The 23263-nt window shown below is 38.1% G+C and overlaps 1 protein-coding gene across 1 annotated transcript in view; it reads right to left on the reverse strand.

The window, feature by feature from the left end:
- The window catches only part of ZNF292 (zinc finger protein 292), a gene marked incomplete at its 5' end in the record, with an annotated part of 60945 nt that overhangs the window by 9870 nt on the left and 27812 nt on the right, over positions 1–23263 (reverse strand). Inside the window, 6 exons of the mRNA XM_080938476.1 lie at positions 1202–1343; positions 3947–4083; positions 10504–10706; positions 22268–22403; positions 22502–22580; positions 22701–22855. Coding sequence (XP_080794602.1) covers positions 1202–1343; positions 3947–4083; positions 10504–10706; positions 22268–22403; positions 22502–22580; positions 22701–22855 — 852 coding nt within the window. The remainder of the gene's footprint in view (positions 1–1201; positions 1344–3946; positions 4084–10503; positions 10707–22267; positions 22404–22501; positions 22581–22700; positions 22856–23263) is intronic.

Raw genomic sequence — 23263 nt, forward strand, 5'->3', positions numbered from 1 at the left:
CAGAGCTGTCACCATGGAGAAACACTCCAGGCAGAACGAGAAGAGAAGAGACGAGGCAGTCCCTTTTGCCCATCCCTCTGACTCATCTCACTGAGAAAGGGATGCCAGAGTGGGTCAGCTGTGAATCTTGTACCGACCGCATGCCCCTTCAAAGCAGTTCTGTTCCTGCTTCAGCAACTATGTCATAGTCCAGGTTTCTCACCCCTTAAAACTATGATCATTTACTTGGCACAGGGTTTTATGAATTAAACAGCCCCCTAATCTGCATTAAGAGTTATGGTTATAATTTCCTAGAAAAAGATGACCTGTTTTGACCCAAAAATTAGCTGAATATTATCCGAAGCTGTCTATCATCCATCAGTGGTATATTTTTCTAGTCTATTTTTTCAATGAGATGGTTCTTTACTTCACAGGTTCCAAAGGGAAGAATTCAGATAGAACTTCCTAATTTGAGAGGGTTCATCACTTCATCTGATCTCTATCCACTATCTCTGGTCACTAAGAGGATACCCATCAGTCCAAGCTTCCCTTTTCCTCACCTCTCCTTCCTAACAAGACTTGATGCATCATAAACTTGCACTGAACTATGTAGTCTTGGGTCAGTCTGATCTGGGACTATAGTGTGCGTCACCACCTCTGGTCCTTGTCCTGGGATTCAAACACAGCACTCTGCATGCTACAGTAAGCACTCTACTAGATCTATAGCTTAGCCCACAGTCCAGCCTTTTGAACCAGTTATCATGTTACTTTTTCTGTTGAATCCTAGGAGGGGAAGTATTTTCTAATGTCCTTGTCGTCTCAGCTGCTATAAAACTACTGCTTCGTTTTATCAAGTATTTGTGGCTGTTTTGTAGTAGAAGGGTTTTTAGAGTCTTTTTTTGACCCACTGTCAGCAATAGAAAACTTTCTATATATATTTTATATTTCCATATATACTTATTTATACTTTCTAAACTTGCATAGAGGCAAACTACCAAAGCAGTATAACCCACACTAGCACACTGTAAAACAAAAATTGGAAATATTATGCAGACGAGAAAGATATTGTTTTCATATAAACATTTAGGTTTCTCTAGATCAAATGTTTCAAAGGATTACTATTAAAAAAGCCACTGAAGAAAGTGTCAAAATAAAAGTAAAGATCTTATTAAAGATGAGTTACACAATTAAAATAAAGGAAAAGTAACTTAATTACTCTTACCTCTGAATTAATAACTTTAATCAGGAAGAAAATGTGATATACAGTCTTCGTTAACAAAGAAAGCTGGCGACACCTTTCTAGGTACACTTGCACTGAAGGTTCTACCCTCTGCTGCAGTTTACTCCAAAACAGAGTGAGTTCCCTTTGGAAAAAAAAAAGTTTGAAAGGTAAACAGGAGTAATGCAACAATCACAGAATAATCATATAGCAAGTCAATGTAGCCATTACATTTGAAATTAAAACTGACTGTAAATTCCAAGTCTATGGAAACATGTCTAAATATATGATTAATCAGCACTCTGAGTTTGTAAAGAATAAAAATCAGATGCAATTTCTTACTGCATTAATCAGTGTTTTTCAATCTCAGAGTGGCCTCTTCTAATAAGAAAACATCTAACACTTAAACAAGTTACATAAAAAAAAACTTTGAGTCACATTTAGACTTTAGACTGTGTACTCTAAAAATACTACGTCTGTATGCTTAACATCTAACAAGAAATGAGAATTAAACATATCTATCCAGCTAGGATTGGGGTGTTCCTCAGAGACAGAACCTTCACCTAGCAAGCCTTCAATTATACCATCTACCCAAATAACAGCTCCATAAAGCAAGTATCTTCTAGATTAAAATCTATCCAGAAGGTTGTTACTATTAGATGAACAAAACTACCAATGATGTTACAGACCACAGAAGGAAAACACGCATTTGTGACATAAAGGTTAAAATAAAGAGAAAATTAAATTCTAAATTTATCTGAAGCTAACAATGTTTTCACATTGTGTACCCAATTTCTCTTCCATCCCACATTTAATTCCCCGTGTCAGCATTTTCAACCACTGTTCTTAAGAGCAGCTTTTGCTACTTTTTCAGATCCCAGCTCCTCAGATCCTGTCCTCTCCACTGCTCACGTACAGGACTCTAACGTCTATGGAGAGTGCCTACTTAGAAACTTCTGTGATGTTCGCTGATCTATTTCTTTAAACTCATCATCTACTTTGATTTTTCTAAAAATCTGAATCTTAATAGACTCATGGTTCCTTTAACAGCATTTTAATTAACAGCAGACCACACACAGTTTGGCTGGTTCCAGAACAATCTTCATTCAGTGAGTCCTTAAAGCATGCATTTCTATGAATGTCTTATTTTTCGGCAGTGTGAATGTGCGTGAAAAGGGTGCCGGCCCTCTTCCTCCTTCAGCATCTTTCCAACAGAACTCACCATCACCTCCAAATAGCGCCAACTTCTGACTGGACTCAAAACAGATGCCGACATTTATCTTCACCTGTCTTGCCTCATGCCATCCACTAAGGAAGGCCTCATACATGCTGCCTGAATTAGTCACCTCAGCTCTGTGACTCAACTCTCCTCCTCCCATGTGTCCTCTCTAGTCACTCTCCAAACTCTCAACTATGCTCTGAAACTATGTCTTAAACATGAAGTTTTTAAATGTTGCCCTTCAGAGTTGGTAAGAGGCGACTTCTGTGTGTCATATAAAATTCACTTTGATGTCTTTTTAACCAACATAACAGTGATTCCCTAGATATCACTGACTCTCACATCATCGTATGCCTAGAAAATCTACTGGTCCATAATAAACAAGCTGTGGCTAACCATGGCTTGCAGAGCAATCACCTCTGTAGTCACAAGAAGCAACTGCTCAGAAAAGCTTGGTAGCTATGAACTTTATTTGACTGCACAGCCATTTATTTACCTAGCTTATCCTCTATTCATTCACATGCCAAGTGAATGCAAAGATTCTTAAATGCCAGGATGTTATAAACCAAATCTTCTTTCCAAACTACCTTACCACTGAGTGACAACAGCTCATCTCAGATAACAATAACCTAGGGCTGGCATCAAGCTTCTTACATTAATGGAAGTCAAGTAAGCCGCAGCCTCCCAAGGGTATTAGAGCAGGAAGCCCATGAAGGAGGGCACCCAAGAGGCCAGCAGGAGAATGGTCTCTACAGGTATTAAACAGACTATTTCCACAGGAAGTCGTAAGTAATTCAAATATATAATGTGTAGGTGAAAAAATATAAACTCTAATCACAGGTCTGTAGAAAGAGCTGAAAACAAATCTAATACTGTCTGAGAAAATAAACCTTTTAAATTGTATTGTTCTCAACACAAAGAGTTCCTAAAACTAAAATATGAACTATTTAATAATCAGATTGCACAGAATGGAATACCTGAAAATACACCTGTATGAATTCTTTTCTGCCCCTATCACACTTCACAGTGGCTAGCCCCTTAAAACCTGAGTCAGTCAATCGATCTCCCCACCCCCGTGGGGGGAGTGGGAGATGTCGCAAAGCCTTCAAAGCCATCGCAGTCATGGACAACACTTGTCCAGAGCCGTTGGGCACCAACATGGTCGTCTCCTTGCTGCCTCGTGGGGCCAGGCTGACCTCTGCTGCCACCAGAAGCATTGCTAACCATGGTCAACGTTCCTGCCAGAGGCCATAGCTGTGATCCCTAATGCTGCTGGAGGCCATCTTGATTATATGAATTCTTAAAATCTACTTTGTATTCTTTTAATTGTTTTTATTTCTTTTTCAGACAGGGTCTCACTGTGTGGTGTTAGCTGAGCTGCAACTCACTGGGTAGGCCAGGCTAGACTGGAAATCATAAAGATCAGCTTACAATTCCACAGAGTAATGGGATTAAAGGCATATGCCACCCCACCTGACCTGTGTTTCCTAAATTAACAAAATCTCCTTTAACAAAGGAAAGCAACTCACCAAGCACAGTACATATCTCCTTGCTGGAGCTGCCGTGACAGAAAGGCGGAACATAAAACAAGGGCGCTTTTCTCATCACCCTCTGATTCTAAGTTACAGATCATTTCTAATGCATCTTTGCAATCAACTTCCGAAATCTATAGAAAAAAGAAACAGAAATAGGCCATGAAGTGGCTGTAGGAGATATATATATATAGATACACACACACACACACACACACACACACACACACACACACAGAAATAGATTTTTCTTTTGATACACACAAATTCTCATCAGTAAAACCTACTAAGTTATTATATACTATCAAATGATAACTGAGATAAAGACTTGAAAATAGTTTTTCCATCCTTTATAACTGATAAATATTAATATAGTATTCTGAGAGATTATTAAAAAGTGCAGGGTACCAACTACCTTCAGAAATGAATGAATGTTCAGTAAATAACAGATGCTAATCATAAGCATTTTTTAATCCATTAAATTAATTACCCAGAAAAGAAAACCACAGCACATTTACTGTTACTCTTCGGCTGATTCAAATCATTACTGAAAGCAGAAGGCACAGAGAACATAGTGGATGTAGACTAATGACATGTCCATTAATCTTAAGGGAGAAAACAATGCAGAATATTGTGCAGTTATATCACTTTCAAGACTGGCTCACTCATTTCTACTATTTTGCTTTTCATATAAACTTACTCCAACTCAACCGTTCCGGGAGGTTCACATTCTCTAAAGGCAACCTGAATCATTTAACCTAGTATTTAAAACAAATTTAAGATGTACCACTTTATTATTCATACATATAAAACAAAGTTAGCTAATGATTCCTACAATTGCTATAAAAGACAACCAAAGGAAAGATTTAACTTCTTTGCTATATGTGAGATGGTAAAGACTTGAAGAGTAAAGGCCACCAGCATCCATTATCACAGACCTGAGTGTTTCTCTTTCCTGGCTGACAATCTCACAACCCATCAAATACAAGGTAAGCAAAAGGATATGTTATGTGCTATGTTTAAGAATGAACAAGTGTTTAAATGAACAATATCTGATTTTAAGGCCGAACAGTAATAATAAGGATGAAGGTTATGTGACAACTGGACTGGAAACTACAGGTTTGGCATGGTAGTGGTTACAGATAAATCTCAGCACTCAGGAGGCAGAGACGCAGGGAGATCATACTACAAAACAAAAACAGAACAAACACTAAGAAAGCCATTAATTTCCCTTTTTGTGATCTAACAATGACTTGTTCTTAAAGACGTTAAAAAAGATTTTGTTTTTGTTAATGCGTATGTATTTGTGCCTACATGCACATAGATGTACCATACGCGTGTCTAGTGCCAGAGACCTCTGAGAATCTGACTGGTTCCTTCAGACTGGAGTTAGCGTGGTTGTGTATCATCATGTAGATGCTACGAGCTAACTCAAGGCCTTAGCTAATCCCTCACTCATCTCTTTAGCTCACAAACAATCACCTTAAAATAAGGATGAAGGCAGTAGCTTGTTCTGACTGAATCCTAAACTGTTTGTGGTCAGACACACGTATTCACCCAGGGAAAAGGCTGAGTAAAGACTGAGTGGGTGTGCACCACCTGTTGGTAAGTCCAGAACAGGAAGAGAAGTCCAGTACTCCTTCAGACATGCTGCAGCGAATCTCTATCTGTAAGCTAACCCATTTACACACTACAACAAGGGACCAAAAGACATGTGTTTATGCAGTCCGTGTTCTAAAGTAGCTACAATATGTTAAGCACAATGTCGGACACTTTATGTACACTATAAGTATAATTTTAATATTTTATAGGTAAGAAATTGTGTAATTTGCTTACAACAACTAAGACTTAGACCCATAAATCAAACCATGTCTGACTGACATCAACGATCTAAACTCTTATCATTTTATTACATTATTGTTTATAAGGCTTTTGTTAATCTTAATTACTCTAAAACATTTACCATGGCAAATGTCAGTTAAACAAGCTGCAAGTTATTTTTTAAAAATGTTTTTATAACATGTTACTGACAGTAATGAGAGCAAACTACTTCTCAGCCCGCATCCTCAGAGTTAGCACGGATAATCGGCACAAGGGGCTGCTGGGAAGAAACTCCCATAAACTGCTTGGAACCAGATATGCTTTACCTTCCTGATTTTCAAAATTATTTGCATATATACAGTGAGATACTGGGTTTGGGATTCAAATATGAACATAACATTTCTTTTCACATCTTACACTCGTTGCCTGAAGATCGTTATCACATGCAGTGTCTTTAATATACCTGTTCCTTGCTGTGACCATAACATGATGGCAGATGTGGGAATTTTCCTTGGTGGTATGTCTGTGTTCAGAAAGCTAAGGATGCTCAATGAAATTTAAAGCTACTCGAAATTATTAATTTATTGACAGTCAAGACTTCAGTACAGGCTTAAATTCGGTCTCTTCTCAGAACTCCACATATCTAAGCATAGAGGGTGCTAGAGTGTTAATACATTGTTTTTTACATTGTTCAAGTTTTTAAGGATCCATTATCTCTTGACAATATGATTTATTTGAATCTCATCATAGTTTCTTTGTAAGACACCGATTGTACCTCCATTAAATTAACTCTTAGTATGTTAAGTGTATGTATTAATGTATTTATTCCTCTGTGTATGTGTGTGTGTTTAGAGAAAGAGGGAGGAAAAGCCACGTGTGTGCATACATGAGTGCACACAATGCTATGGGATGCGTGTGGAAGTGTTTACTATGCAGTAGCGTCAGCACAAACAGTCCTGTGGTCCTGCTCCTCTCCTCTCACTTCTACGCAGGTTCCAAGGAGTAAACTCAGTTCCCAGGCTTTGCTCAAATTTAATTTTTCCCTGATTTGCCAGGAGTTGGCCTCTTTAAAACAATAAAGCCAAAAGCAGAGGTAAAAGAACTAAATTTAAATAAATGAACGAATAAATGTATGGAAGTAAAATATAACCATCTGAACAATAATTATGTTAAAACTACAAAGCAGCATAGTTCAGAAATTACCAATATATCATCAATTTTGGGACTGTCCTATTTTTATCAAATAGGCCAAACTTTAAAATGTAAGACCAAACAGAATGATCTGTTTGTTAAAGATATACTATGCTAAATCCTCTTATAAAGAAGAAATATAATTTCAAAATGTAGTGACTATTTTCATATGGTTCTTTGTGCTGCTTATCAAAGTATAAAGCATTTAAGTACCACTCCATGCTTACCAATTATAGTTTAGAATATGTTAGTTCTAATTATACATTAACAGTCTCAGGACTGTAGTTTACTCAGCTAAATAAGATTGTTTCATACAGAAAATAGCTTTAAAGGCAAATATCATCACACTGAAAAGAATGTAAAGCCCCCATACAACTAGCAAATATTTCTACCCCAACTGTTTCCGGAAAGCACATTCATTATCATGTGGGTTTTTTTTTTTTTTTTTTTTTTTTTTGTTGCTTTTCTGAGTAATCTGTCTGTACCCTATTTACAGTGTGTAGATTCTTTGTTTTAATTCTTGATTTTTTTTTTTTTAAAGACCAGGCATAGCTCAGGCTGGCCTTGAACTTGCAATCTTCCTGCTTCAACCCCCTGACCCCAGTGTTGGGATTATAGGTCTGTCCCATGTCTAAACTAAGTAGATTCTTGATTGTATCAGTATAGTTGCAAGGATGCGAAAGTGTTAACTTATAAGACAGCAATCTAAATATCCACCTGTCTGGTTAAATATACTATAATCCTGTATTACAGAGCTGCAGTTATTACACGGAAACAGAACAAACTAGAATGAGGTCAGTCAAACAGTGTTGTCATTTAAGAAATGTGTTTTAAGCTTATGAAATGTGTGTGTAGAAAATGGTGCCTGTCTTCCCTGACAGTTGTCACTGCTGCTCCCATCTCACAGCAGCACTGGGACTACAGACATGTGCTGGCTTCTGTGTTTGTCTGGGTTGACCCTTGTATGGTAAGCACCTCACCTGGACTCTCCACTCCAGAGAATGTGAGGGGAAAACAACCATTAAAGAGAAAACAAAAGGTCCACGTTTATTCTAAATAGACAGAATCAACTAAAACACTGGATATAAACTAAAGTTGCCAACCATTCTACTACCTCTACCAAGAACCTAAGAAAAGCTCATTATTTCAAGAAATGTCAGATGAACATCCCGTTTTTATACCCTTTAAGTCTAACATCTAACAGGGACAGCTGCTGTTACTACTGGGAAATAGTTAATTTCTTGCCCATTGAGTCATATAAACAAGAATTTCCTCAGGATTATCGATCCACACCACATTTGACTTATAATTAAATCTATTCCTATATTCTCTAAGAAACATGCTTTTAAAACTCAAATCTTACACACACACACACACACACACACACACACAAGAAAAATAACAGAGGTGAGGAGGAGGAAAAGGAACAAAGCCTATGAGGCGATGTCTTTGGGAAATTTTCAAGGTGCATGTGACATGAGCACTTTCTCCTTGGAGCAGAAATAATAAGACTGGTTGACAAGTCAACTTTAAAACATTTTTCTTATATGGGACAAAACAAGTTTCAGAAACACTTCTAAAACCAGTATTACAAAAGTAATCTAGTTCTAAGAAATGGACTTTTCACAAGGATTTATCATTACACACAGACCCTGAAACTTGATCAGTATTAGGGACATTTTTCCTTGGTTGGAGGATACAGAGACCTTAATGAACCATGTTTGTTAACACAAAGATAGAAACAAATAAAACAGAACAGTTAATTTTGCCTGTTTAATAAAAGAAACAACTAGAATCTCCAGAGAAAATGTTTCTGGTGTATATCTCAGAGTAGGCCAGGCTGCTGCTACTTAACTCTAGATAATTATACCAAGCAGAAATATGAATTGCCTATTTCAAGATCAGGTTACTTAAACATCTAGACACATTGTCTGAGACTATAATCAGCCTTTAAATTTAAAGGTGATCTAACAACTGTGATCTTCGACAGTCCTAACAACTTTATTAGTACAGAGACTACAGCCATTTCCTGTTTACTGCCCCCACTGTCTACAAAGCTCACTGTGCACTGTCAACCAATAGGAAAGTTTCAGTTTTAGATTTGCTCTCATATAGGCGGCTGAAAATACAAACTGTGAAAATTAAGGAATCAGTAAGAAGACATAATTTGAGATTAGACAATGTCTAAACTAACAGAATAAGATCCAAGACTGGATGCCTGCATTTTACTCCATCCATCTGACCAAAAATCACACTGGTTCTTCTAATATTTTACCACATCCAAGAAGCTTATTTATTATCTTAGTCCAAAGTTTTACCATCGAGCTTCTTCAGTTCGGAATCCCGGGAAAAAGCAAACAGCCGTTACACAATCCTCACCCTCATATGACAATCACCTGAGGCAGGCACGGTTCTGAACTCTAATTACAGGCTTTTCTGTCTACTGGGGACTGAACACAGGGTTCTCCATCTTTTATTTCAGCCTTCCCTGTAAAGTATCAGGTCCACCAAATAGAAAGGTCCTCTACTCTTGGCAAATTCTACTGGTATATAACAAATATCATCATGACCATCTTCACCTCCCTTCTCCAACTTCCTCATACCTTAAAAAACAAACCAATCCAGAGCCCCCAGTGCTGCCTATGTGTGTGCGTAAGGCTATTTTCACTGGAGTGTGGGAATTCCATCAGTGGCCAGTCCCCTTTCCCCAGCTCCCCACGGTCTCCCTCTCAGCATATCCACACTGCTAGTAGCTCCTTAGTAAGAGACAGAAACCTGGTGATCATCTCCCCAGTCTATACCAGAATTCTGCCTGGCTTGATCTCCACAATTCCTTTATTTCTTTTTACTGCTCTAGAGTCAAGATACATAGCAGAGATGTAAGACATTTGAAAACAGCGCTCACAGAGCACTACACACGAACTCGTACAGTTTACTACACTATTTACCTGTGTGTACATTCTTTAAACATAAACTACTATATCAACTCTTAATTGCAATACTGAATGCACAAAAATATACTCCTTTTGGGTAATAATTATCCTTCCAGAATTTTGTGTAAATCCTACCCTTGAGCACAAATGAGGCATAAACAATCTTAAAAAAGAAACTAAACATTTACATAGAATATGCAAATAACATTTTAATTTTGAATGGTTCTATTCTGTTATAGAACACGTATCTAGATACAGTCCATATATACAGAGATAATCTATGACTTCTGCCTAGCCTTACTCTTCTTAAGTCAGCTAAGAACATTCTTAGGTATCCTGATGTCAAATAACAATGAAGCCGACACAAACACTGCCAGAGACACCCACTGCCATGGCACTGTTAAGGGCATCGCATATTTCCTTTAGCTTAACAAACGATCCCCAAAATTTAAATTAGAAGGCCCAATTTTGTCCCATGCCCTTACCCAGAAGCATACCATAGTATAAGACACACACATTTCACTATTTACAAACAAGCAAGTCTAAAACATTCTAAACTAAATTTAATTGATCCACTTTAAAAATAATTACTAACAAAAATATACTCACCTCTTCAATTAGCTTTTCACTTGGTGATGATGTGCAAAGGCAGACGAGGTAAGTCTGTTTAAAACTGCCTTTTGTACCAATCTCGGGATGGTCAGAACACAGCTTTGCTAGAGCAGCTGCTTGACTTAACTGATTTGTTTTGATTAGATGTTTAATTCTCATATCCAACAAGATGGGACCCTCAAAAGCTAAAAATTCATTCACTTAAAAAAAAACAAGACATAATATATTATTAACATTTGGTAATTCATTTGCAACACAAATAAATACTTGAAAATTTTGTTAAACACAGAAACTCCAACTTTTTCCTTTCAGCAATTTTCTACTACTGTCGGTATGGATATCGTACAGTACTTGACTTTATAAGTAAAGGGAAATAACTCTGCCCGTCTTACTATAGCTTAGGATGTCCTAGCCCAGTTTGGCTTACAGCGTATGACCTGCCTGCTTCAGATGCCCAGTTGTTAGGGTTAACAGGCATGTGATGCCATACCAAGCTTGCCAACTTTTAAAATTACAGGGAATGTTTTTAGACTCAAGGCATCATTTAGAACAGACTGAATTTTGTTAGTTTGATTTATTATATTATTATTTTCTTTCCTTCCTTCCTTCATTCCTTCTTTTTTAGAGACAGGGTCTCAAGAGTGTAGCCCTAGAAGGTTTAGAACTATTAGACCAGGCTAACCTTGAACTCATGGAGATCCTCTAGCCTTTGCCTTAAGAGTAAAGGTGTATACCACCACATATGGCTCGAATAAGCTTCTTGCTTATATAAATACTTTTTAATCTAATTCTTTTAAAATCATAGTAAATTTCCCAACACAATTATTCTTTTTGTTTTTGTTTTTTAAGACAGGGTTTCTCCATGTAGCTCTGACTGTCCTGGAACCCACTCTATAGACCGGGATGGCCTTCAAAGCATATAGATCTGCCTGCCTCCTCTGCCTCCTCAGTGCTGGGATTAAAGGCATATGCAACCACTGCAGAGCCCAATGCAATTCTTAACCCAAAGCACCACCCAATTATCCATGTAATAATGGGTATTTAGACAGTCTACAATAAGAAATTCAACAAATACTTGGTTTAACATTGACAATGTATTCTTTTATAAAGGGAGAGCCTTTTTTAAATTAAGGTTTAAAATAAAAATTTTTACCAAAAAATAGTAAGAAGGGGGAAAAGTCTGCCAAAGAAAAAATTTATTAAACATATTTGGGATTTTATTTTATTTCAATATATTATGGCTAAGGCACTACAATACAATAAACTTCTATTCTCTTTAAGCCTGTGCTCTTTGGTTCTCTAGAATATGAAGTACTTTTGCATCTCTGAAGAACTGATATTTTAACAAGTACGAATTCAAATATTTCCCTTGGATTTTTGTACCTGGATAAAAATCATAGTTACACATTTCTTTCTTACCTTTAGAAAACTCCTAGTAACCAGTGACTGAAATGTTCTGTAGATAAAACACTGTATTCTCAAACTGTGAAGAGCTGAGAAATGGTCTTTCCTTTTCCCACTCAGTTCCTGTCTAGAACTTTTACTTTGAACCTTTTCTGTTCTCCTAAAAAGCCACGTCCATAAAGCACGATGAGTGTGGTTCTTCAGTGTTAAAGCCACAACTACTTCAACAATCACAGAACTTCACATTTAAACCGGTACTTCAGTCTACACTCTGTACCGACAGTAACTGAATCTTTACGCTGAACTAAAAGTAAGAAATTATAAAGGCTAACCACAGATTAATCAAATGTACAATTATCTAGTGTCTTTATCTGACACAAGTGTAATACATTACATTTCTTTTCTTAGTTCTTCATGATATTAGGACATTGATATTTCAATGTATTTTTCATTAAGCTCATTACCAAACTAAATTCTAATGAAAGTTTAAAATAACTATTTACATAAAGTTAAAATAAGGCTAAAGTGACTCTGAGTAACTGACATTAAGAAAAATGAGTTATAGATTCTCTGTTTTTTCAAAAGAAAATTCTAGAGATACAAAGTCTGGGAATTATTACAAATTCTATCATGGAAACTTATAATCAATAGAATTTGAAAGATCAAAGTAAAGAATGAAATTCAAAGTATCTAACAAAACTTTCCTAAAAGGTCAACTTCAAACAATCCCTACATTTTTTGAACCAGTAAAATGATAACCTGCGCAGGACAACTTTTGGGTCAGCGTATTAAACACATAACAATGGGACAAGAGATCTGGTGGAGGAGGTAAGGGCACCGGCTGCTCTTTGGGCGCATCTGTATTCTATCCACAGATGTCTCTCTAACTGCAGCTCCAGGGAAGCTGATGCCGCCTCTCATCTTTCCAGGCAATAGGTATGCACACAAGGCACATTCATGTACCCAGGCAATAGGTACACACACGGAGCACATGCATGCACCCAGGCAACAGGTACACAATGCAGCACATGCATGTACCCAGGCAATAGGTACACACACGGAGCACATGCATGCACCCAGGCAATAGGTACACACACGGAGCACATGCATGCACCCAGGCAATAGGTACACACACGGAGCACATGCATGCACCCAGGCAATAGGCACACATGCAGCACATGCATGCACCCAGGCAATAGGCACACATGCAGCACATGCATGCATGCAAGTAACATACAAGCATAAGCAATAAATTAAATCTAAAGCAACTTTTAAGAGAAATGTTAGTCTTAAAGATTCAAAATCATAGGCACATATGCTTTACTGATGGGAAACCAACAACAAACTTAGAGAAAAACAGTTTTCTAGAAAGCCCAGAGCTCTGGGGCAGAAAGGACTCTGTATGACTAATTTCTGCAGCCCCGTCACTCGTCACTCGGCAGAAGGAGTAAGCTGAGGCTCTCACCAAGTGAGTGATTTCCTTATGCCACAATGTCATCTTACGACAGAACCAAGATTAGAATGTGTTTTCTGACCTCTAACCTTATCAGTGTCTGTAGGACCAGTGTGAGTAAAGACCTATCGGATTCCTGTACCTACTTCTAATTTGAAAAGTAGAGTTTACCATCAGTGCAGAGGTGTGAAGGCAGCACAGCCCTTGGAAGGAAGTGTGCACATCCCAAGGTGACCTTCAGATGAAGGCTCCACTAGCACTAGACTGCTCCACCCTCCCTCTCCTCCCCAACTCTTCTCAGGACTTGGCATCATTCCGAGCTCCAGCCTCTGCCAGGGCTCCCTAAAGGACTGTGATGTTAGAACAATGCGTTAAGTGCTCACAGACTTCTTTTATGTTCTTTATCTCTGAACCCAAATACAATGCCAAGTTTTACTTTCTTCTATTCTTTTCATACCCACACACCATAAAAAAACAAAGTTAAACTGTAGTCATGTTTAGTCTGTCTACTTTCTCTGCATCTACACTTCAAGAAGAAAAAAGATCTAAACTACTTTTAAGCCTATCAATAAAGCTAAGTAACAAAACTGCAATCTATGTGAATAATGTTCAAGCAGTTTATTTAAAAATACTCTTTCCATTAGTGACACTTTTATTCAGTCAGGATTACAAAAAGACCTTGACTCAAAAGAAAAAAGGAGGAGGAAGGGAATGAGGAGAAGGAGGAAGAAAACCAGATATTTTTAAGAGATAAATAAACCATGGCACAAATACTGTCATATGTAAAACAATTTGCCCCGCTGAAGTCAAGTTCCCCGCAGAGAAGTGAGGCCAACTTATTATTGTTACACCTTAGATGTGCTGCTCCCAAAGGCTGGTTAGCCCGCAGCATGCAGAGGAAGCTCCGGCTGGACAACATGGTGTCATGAGGAAGACTAGCACGTTCTAGACCCATATGGGGTACACAGTGAGACCCTGTCTAAAAAAAGAAAATGAGAAAACTCCCAAGGAGTGAGCAGGTACTATACCACACAACGTGTAACATATCCACACCTATAAAAATACCAAAATCCAAATCATCTCCCTCTATTCTACCACCAACCACTGACCTCAGCCCCACCCTAAATCACTAGAGCATTGGAAGGGGCCTCCTCATCTTCAACATCATTCTTACCACTTCCATCCATTCTCATGGAGGAATCTAGCATAGTAGGTCTTTACTGCTGTTGTTTGCTTCAGCTTTTTAATTTATTCTGATCATTTTATACATGTATATATTCTGAACATATTCACTCTGCTTCATATCCTTGCCCTCCAACTGGAAACTTTCCAACAAGTAGTCTTTCTACTTTCATGTATTAAAAACGAAAGAAAGCAAAACAAAAGGACTAGAGAGATGGCCCAGTGGTTAGAGCACTGACTGCTCTTCCAGAGGTCCTGAGTTCAATTCCCAGCAACCACATGGTGGCTCACAACCATCTGTGATGAGATCTGATGCCCTCTTCTGGTGTGTCTGAGGACAGCCACAGTGTGCTCATATACAATAAATAAATGACACACACAGACACGTCCAGAGTCTACTGAGGTCGTGTGAATGTGCATGGATGTGGTCACTTAATGGAATGTGAACAGCTTTTCAGGGCTGCATCATGGAAGAGACAAACACACACAACAGAAGGAGTAAAGCAGAGGGAGACTGACAAGATGGCTCTGCAGGTCAAGCCATTTGCAAGACAAGTTTGTCAAGAGCTGAGCTGATACTCTGAAGTCCCATAAAGGTGGAAAACACTGGAGTCACAAAGTTGTCCTCTAACTCCATATGTGCACACATATGTATCATACACACACTCGTGCACAAAGATGAAACACTGTTAAACTCCTGACATGTGAAGGCTGTCCTCTCTATCCATCCTTTACTGAGCAGTTAGTGGAAGGTGACCAGTTCCGGTAGAGAAACAAAGATCCTTTATAAAATGTGTGGCTGTAGTCGATCTCCCTTCTCCCCAACAGACCAATGCTATCACATAAAGCAGGCTCACAGATCATGCAACAGAACAGAACTCAGGAGAAACTGTACCACCTATGACCAAATGATCATTAAAAAGTGTTAAGATATAACTCAATGGACAAAGAGTTTCTTCATCAAATAGTGCTAGAAAAACCAATCCACATACAGAAAGGATGCTAGACCTTTAATCTTGTACCTTTTAAAGTATTAAACATCTGAACATAAAACTTACTTCTATAACAAATTATAGGAAAAATTTTAAATGACAGTATATTTTGAAATTATTTCTTAGCTACTACACCAAAGACACGGGTAATGAAAACAAAAACCAAATAGGAGCCTCCCAAATTTCTGTGCAAAGAGAACAGTCAATAAATTGAAAAGGTAAATGATAGAAAACATTTACAAATCATACATATGATAAAGGATTCAAAAAAATGAACTTATTTTAAATAAGCTCATATTTTAAATGGCTATGCAGTAAGAAGCTGTTTGTCTAAAGATGACATACAAACAACTAGTAAGCACATAGAACATTAAAACCTAATCAGAAAAATGAAAGGTGAAGTGACAACATGCCACCCCACAACAGCACAATAGGCTAAGGAAAAAACAATATGGAGAAACTGTAAAATCTGTAACCTCTAGGGTAAACAATACAGCAGCTGGTCAAAAATCTGCAACAAACCATCAGAAAATTCATCCAGTTCTGGATATACTTCAAAAGGACAGAAAGCACAATCTCTGAGATAATGGTATCAAGGTTTGTAGCAGAAAGTACTAACTAGTTTTAGGTCACCTTGAAGTAGGCTAGGGTCATGGTGAAAAGGAAAACTCAACTGAGCGGCAGTGTACTTTCCTGAAGATGACTTTGTTCATGGTGTCTCACCACAGCAGAAGAAATCTCAGCAGGCACAGTACTGCCCATGGGGTGCTTTACACTTTAAACACTTCCGTTAAGGAAGAAAGAAGAGAATTACTGGATTCGGGATTCAGGAACAAGCTGGCAAGAGGACAACTGAATTATTTCCATAGAGAAGCACAGGGAAAAAATGCTGAGAAACTCTGTGTGACAAAGTTTTGTTTTAAGTTAAATTTTTATATTTAAGAATAGTAGATAGAGAAGAAAAACAAGTTCATGTCTAAAGATGTGCAACCAATGTCAGAACTCGGTGCTAACACGTAAAATGTTAGTAAAATTAAAACCTCAAAATGAAAATCATTCAAAATGTTAGAGCACTACAGCTGAAGGAGGTGGTTTCAAGGGAGAGACCTACTGCTTAAACTTAGGTATTACTTACTATAAAAGGAGAATTCACCTCTTATGAATTGTAATAAGACTTTAACTTAAAACGACAACAAAAAATAAGTTGAAACTGGTAAGAACTGTAATTAATGTTCAAAGTGAAGCTGATGGTACATTGTCAAAGCAGCAAAAGGACGTAACTAATTAATCCAACATATGTAGGCTATAATTTTCAAATAAATTATCTCAACACACATGAAAAACCTGTAAGGCATGAACAATGACATCTAGAGAAAAATCCAAAAGGAAAACCTCTGTGACGTTCACTTTGCTGATGGTGTTTTAAATGAAAACATAAAAACCGTGACTCAGAGCAGGGAGCACTGAGGAGCTGGAGGCCCTATCAGTGGCTGTGAGCAAGAGTCTAAGACAATGCAAAAGAACACACCCACAAAACTTCTCACAAAGCACTTGTATGTTACAACTGTTAACATTCAACAAGAAAACAACAGTCCAAAAACCTGGTAATAATATGAACAGATTCTTTATAAGAAAATATACAGATGGCAAATGTGCATTTGAAAAGATATTATCATCACTCAATACAGAAACCCAAATTAAAATATTGTGATATCATCACAATACCTATCAGATGGCTAAAATACCCAAACTAGACAAATGCTGGTAAAGATCTAGAGTCATAACAATTATCTGACAAAATACAAAGTTCTATGTATTTTATTAGACAGCCTTGCACTCTTTAAGAAAGCTAAACAGAGTTTTCCACCAAGATAATGTAACTAAACTCTAGGATTTGCCTAATTCATGTGGAAACTCAGAGAAACGTACATATAAGCATTTACAAGTAGCTTTGTTCAAACCACTAAAAAGGATGATGGCCAGAGAGTTGAACCAATCGGAGTATGTGTGTGCAATGACATACTAACAATAACCAAAGGCATTAACTCTTATGTCACACAAAGACACGGAGAAATGTTAAACGTATAGCATTATGTCAGAGACACCAAATGGAAAAGGCCGCAATTATTCAGCACAGAAAAGGACAAACTACAGGCAGCATGTGATCAGTTGGTATCAGGTTTTTGAAGACAAAGGCGAATGGGTGATATATAGATATGTTTTTACAACAGTAAACTATTATGGATGGATATATAACACAGTTTTTGACAAAACCATAGAATTTTATATTAAAAGGAATGAAATTAAGGTATTTGGATTCCACAATTTTGGAGTCACAGTAGCCCAGGTTAGACTGTCGAGTGTGACAGATAACCTGACAGTGGGGCCCAGCTACAGTTTATCTGCCTACCATGGGGCTGGGGCTTGAGCGTTCCACTATTGAGAAAAACAAAAACAAAAAACCAACGTGGGGAGGGAGTCTAACCGCCATGTCGCACTGAGATGGAGAGACAATAAGTAGAGTGCAGGGATGCACCGGCACCGCAGCATCCCAATACACCTCAATGTACTACACCAACATTAGCTGTCTATATGTGTGCATCTGTCCAGTGACCTGCACAGTAGCTTCTATTCTCCAAAAAAGAAGAAAAATATGCACGGCAATCCTGGAACATCTTGTAATAAGAGAAAACAAGAAAGTAGCTCATATATTTTTAAAAAAAAAACATGATGATAGGGATTTATCAATGCAATCAGGAAAATTCTTGCCAAAAGCTATAGAAATTTGAGCAATAAAATACTCAATATCAGACTCTGATCAAAGTATTTTTTAAATGTCCATGAGTACGAACTAATATTAAATAAATGAGCAAGCAAGTAAATGTGGATGACATAAATACCTGCAGAATTCCGAACAGAAGATATATGGAGTCTCCTCTCTCAAGGAAGTAGGTGTGGGATTTACACAGGACATCTTTGGAAGGACACAACATGGGAAGAAGACCAAGCTCGGAGTATAGAAAACCGATAGTGTTCAGCTAGGCAGGCTGTCAAAGGTCACTTCCCCAATGGTATGTGATGACAGAATGTACTGTCTCTCTGTGGTCCCTCCTCCAAAGTCTCAAGACCCACGTGATCACAGAGCACTGAGCAAGCTTCACTGAGGACACTGCACAATATCTAAACCAGCACTCTCAACACCGTCGTTTGTCAAAAAGGGTCAAGGCTGAAAAGCTATCACACCAGAGGGAAACTTAGTGCAGTTTCCTGGCTTGGATCCTGGGACAGAAAAAGTTGTAAGTAAAGACTGCAGGACTCTGAATGAAGTACTGGATTTCATTAATAACACAAAATTTATATTGGCTTATTAATTTTGTACAATACTAACGCAAGACATTAACCCCTCACAATCACAATACAAATGTGGACTTAAAAGCAGTAAATGAGGCTGGCACCGAGGTTCACAAGTGTTAATCCCAGTACCCAGGAGGCACAGAAGGATCACAAGTGGGAGGCCAGCACACCGCAGAGAAAAGGAAATGTGAAGAAACGACAGATGGAGTCAAACTTACTCCAATACTCCAATACTGAGTGCTCATGCTCAAGAGAACTCTGAACAGTAATTATGGTCTTTCATCAAATACTTAAAGAGAAAAGTACAGAATCATGGCTCAGATATAAGAAGAAGTAAGTGTGTTTTAATAATAAAGCAAAAGTAACTAAATTATCTGGATAAAAGAACTGAGAGCAGGTGGGAAGCTAAGAGCAAATGAGCACCTCAGTTTCTGAACGTGTCTTTCTCCACCCAATCCCCAGTACTGGTGGATCATATATGGAGCCTGGTGCAGACTGAGCAGGTACTTACCAACCAGCCCTTGAGTCCCAGAATAGGGCGCAGACTGGTCTTCAATTCAGTATATAGCCCATGCTGTTCTCATATTTAAGATCATTTTCCCTTTGAACTGCTCCAATTACAAGCATATACTATCACGGTTGGCTTTAAGATGTGTTTTTATGGTTATAACTAAGGACCTTGATTAAAAAGCTATATATGATTATAGATCTGCTACTGATAAAAAAGAGAAACAAAAATAGCTTGAATAATAAACACTGTGCCCAGAGGATCTTGGTAAGTGCGAGGACAGAATGGATGGAGTACTGAAGTTAGCTTTAAAAATTATTTATGGGGGACTAAAGAAAAAGCTCAGCAGTTAAAAGCACTGACTGCTCTTCCAGATGTCCCAAGTTTGTATCCCAATACCCACATCAGCCTCATAAAAGCTCCAAGGTATCTAATGGGACTCTTCTGGCCTCTATAGGCAGACACATACATAGATAAAATCTAAAATAAATTTTGAAAACATCACATGTATTTTAAAAGAGTTTAAGAATGCACACTGGAGACATAAAGGGCAACAGTGAGTGGGGCTGAAGAAATGACTCTACAGTTGAGTTCATACCATTCCTGCAAAGACCCTGAGTTCCGTTTCCAGCATCCACACCCAGTGGTACATAACTGTAACTCTAGCACCAGAAAATCTCAGCCCCCGACCTCCTGAGCCACCCACACATGTACATACCCATAGGCACAAATACACATATAAAAAACTTAAAATCAGTTTTAGAAAGAAAACCAATCTTGTATGACTAGCGATTTCAATGAATTACCAAAAACAGAACTATCATCATATTAAGTACTGTACACATTATTATAATGAATGGGGTGACCTAAAGCTCACCATATCACATTTGGGATACAAACTAAATGCTGACAGAATGATTCGGCAGAAGAGAATGATTATCTAAAGATAAGGAATCATAATAGCCACATCAGGGTTTTCAGACTATATTAGAAACAAAACCAAGCACAAGCAGAGAAGATTTAAAAAATCTCAATTGTGGGGCCAGGGAGATGTAAAGTACTGGCTGTTGAAGCATTGAGGACTTGAGGTTGATCCTTAGCACCTATACTGAAAGCCGAGCATGTGGCGAATGCTAATAATCTCTGTGCTGGAGAGGAGGAGACAGATTCCTGAACTCACTGGCCATGCATCAGTCTAGCTGAATGATGACCTAAAATTCCAAATAAGAGAACCTGTCTCAAAAAATAAAGTAGACACTTCTGCTCCTAAGGTATGACACTCAACAGTATTCTCTTGCTTCTACAGGAACTGGCATACATGTCCACTGATTCTTATGCAATATGTGATTTGTGAAATACACACACTCGAGCACACACACAATTGCAGACTTTGGATGAAGCTCAAATGGTAGAGTGGTTGAAACTCCTTTTGTTCTGACTTGACTAAAAATGTGTGAGTTTAGCAAAATGCTACTGAGACACTAATCCTTCACTGCTGCAATCTGACTTTTATCAGGGTAGCTGTATAGGGTATAATGCTAGAGGAAGTTCAGGACTAAACTGTAATTCTTAGCGCCCTCATCAGAAATGGGATTCAGAAGACAACCTATCTTTTCAAGCGTCCACTTCCTCATCTGTGAAACAGACAAGGGACACTAAACTCTACCTGTATCCGAGGACCAGTTTAAAAGTTATAGTAAACGACACATAGAAATACACACTTGCATGCTATTATAAACTATATTCAAAATAATTTGTTAATAGAAATAAAGCATGTCGGCATTAACCTGTTAGAGAGAAATATAGTATGTCAAAAGCAAAGAACCTGAGACTCACTACTCCAAGGCTGTTGTTTTAGGTAATGAGGTTCAGTCAGAATGGGTGACTTGTGACTGTAACTCCAGCATTAAGCCTGAAATTCCAAGCCACTCTCAACTATACAGTGAGATCCTGCCTAAAACACCACCATTTCTCTCCGGTCTCAGTATCACAGAGACCTAGATGCCCTAGAAGGATGAGTAACACTACAGCAATCAGGAAAGTATGACAAGGATGGCAGAAAAAGGAAGGAACCCCTTGTCTGTAGAAATGGTTATAGAGGAACAGGAAAGCTTTCTGGTAAGTTTCAAACTATCAGTAGAGATCAGTCACAGAGCAAGGAAGTCACTAGGAAAGGCAGCAATGATGAAAGAGGAAAGCAGACGTAACTCCTCGCCCTCTACTGGACATGCCTTCTTATCACTCCAGGAAGTACTGACAGTAATTTAGGGTGTGGGGAAATCCAAACAAATGTCCACAGGTCATTTTTTTTTCTTATTTTACCTTCTTTTTGGTTTTTTGAAAAGGGGTCTCACTATTTAGCCCTGGCTGGCATGGAACTATCTATGTAGGCCAGACTGTCCCACACAAAAATCTGTACCTCTGCTCGCCAGAGCAACTTTAAATAATGCCTAGGAGACAACTGTGCTGCTGTTCTTCTGGGATAAGCACTATCGCACTCTAAATTAGTACTTAGCACTAGTGTTATTAATTAGTATTAGCTACAGCCTCCTTCAATGGAAGACCCTCCAGTTTGAGCTTTACTGGGGTCTTTAACTAGCAGTAATCTGAGAATTAATCTTGGACACAGAGTACCGCAGACTCCAGTGGAGACTGCTTGCTCTGTTTTCAGGAAAATCATTCACTACTTTATTTCTGCTCTTCATCTGTTAAATTATTCATTATTACATACAAAGTTGTAAGGCTTTAAGGCCTTCACATAAAATTACATGGGCCTCATTTGATACATCTTGAGAAGAGTTACATCCAAACAAATTTCAATATTTTTCATAGGTTGATGACTCTGCTCTTCTCTCCTGGGAAACGCACCTTTCTCCGTGTCCAGCGGCTCCTGGGACAGTATGGCGGATAGCACCGCATTCTTCCACACACCGGTCTCCTGAGCTAGCGTGGCTAGAAACTGCAGCTCACAGCTGCCGCTCTCCATCAGTGTCTCGTGCGCTACCTGTGACATAAGTAAACACAGCATTGAGATGCCTTAACGTTTAATCAGATAAGCAGAACTATTAAACTACATCTGTATTAATAGGTAAGTAATTTCACCTGCACCAAGGTCTGAAATTGTTCCCACTGCTTATCCGATAACTCAACAGGTAGACAGAGTAAAAGTTCAACACAGCTTCTAAAAAAGAAAAGAATATTTTAAATAAATCTAGTTTAAATTAAATATTATATGAACTGAGACAAAGTTTAAGAAAAAATTTATTACGGCCTTTGATTCATTTTTTAAAGTTCTACTCACAATGCCAAGCGTTCCAGAACCAACGCTACACTTTCACATTCAGAGGTAAGGTATGGTCGAGCTTTAACATAACTCTGGATGGCCACTGTGTATACCTCCAGTAAAGGTAAAGGGTCTTCTGAAGTTTTCCATTTCTCTGCATATTCAAGGAGCGTCTGTTTTGGAAGGAATAATAAAACATTCAAATGTAAATAAAAAACATACACTGACTAATCAATGATGTTTTCTTAACTGTTTCGAACAACAACAAAAAAATGTCCCCAGTATGTCTCGAACATGGCTGTATCTCATACTGTATTCCGGGGCAGCCAAACTTGGTGATGTATCAATTTCCCCAAATCATACTGGTTTTGAAGGCATGGAGATGTCATGTCATAGTTGAAGGAGAAAGAAAAACATTCTATGTTATAATCAGACTATAAGAATTCATGTCCAAACAAAACAGTCCTCCAGAGAATACTAAACAGAACACAAAGTACTGAAGAGAACAAACACAGCCAAGAGCACAGACTGCAGAAGGAGAAAGGAAATGATACGGACTGAACATCAAGGCCTGACATACA

The sequence above is a fragment of the Micromys minutus genome, assembly GCF_963924665.1.
Source record: "Micromys minutus genome assembly, chromosome: 26".
Classification (NCBI taxonomy): Eukaryota; Metazoa; Chordata; class Mammalia; order Rodentia; family Muridae; genus Micromys; species Micromys minutus.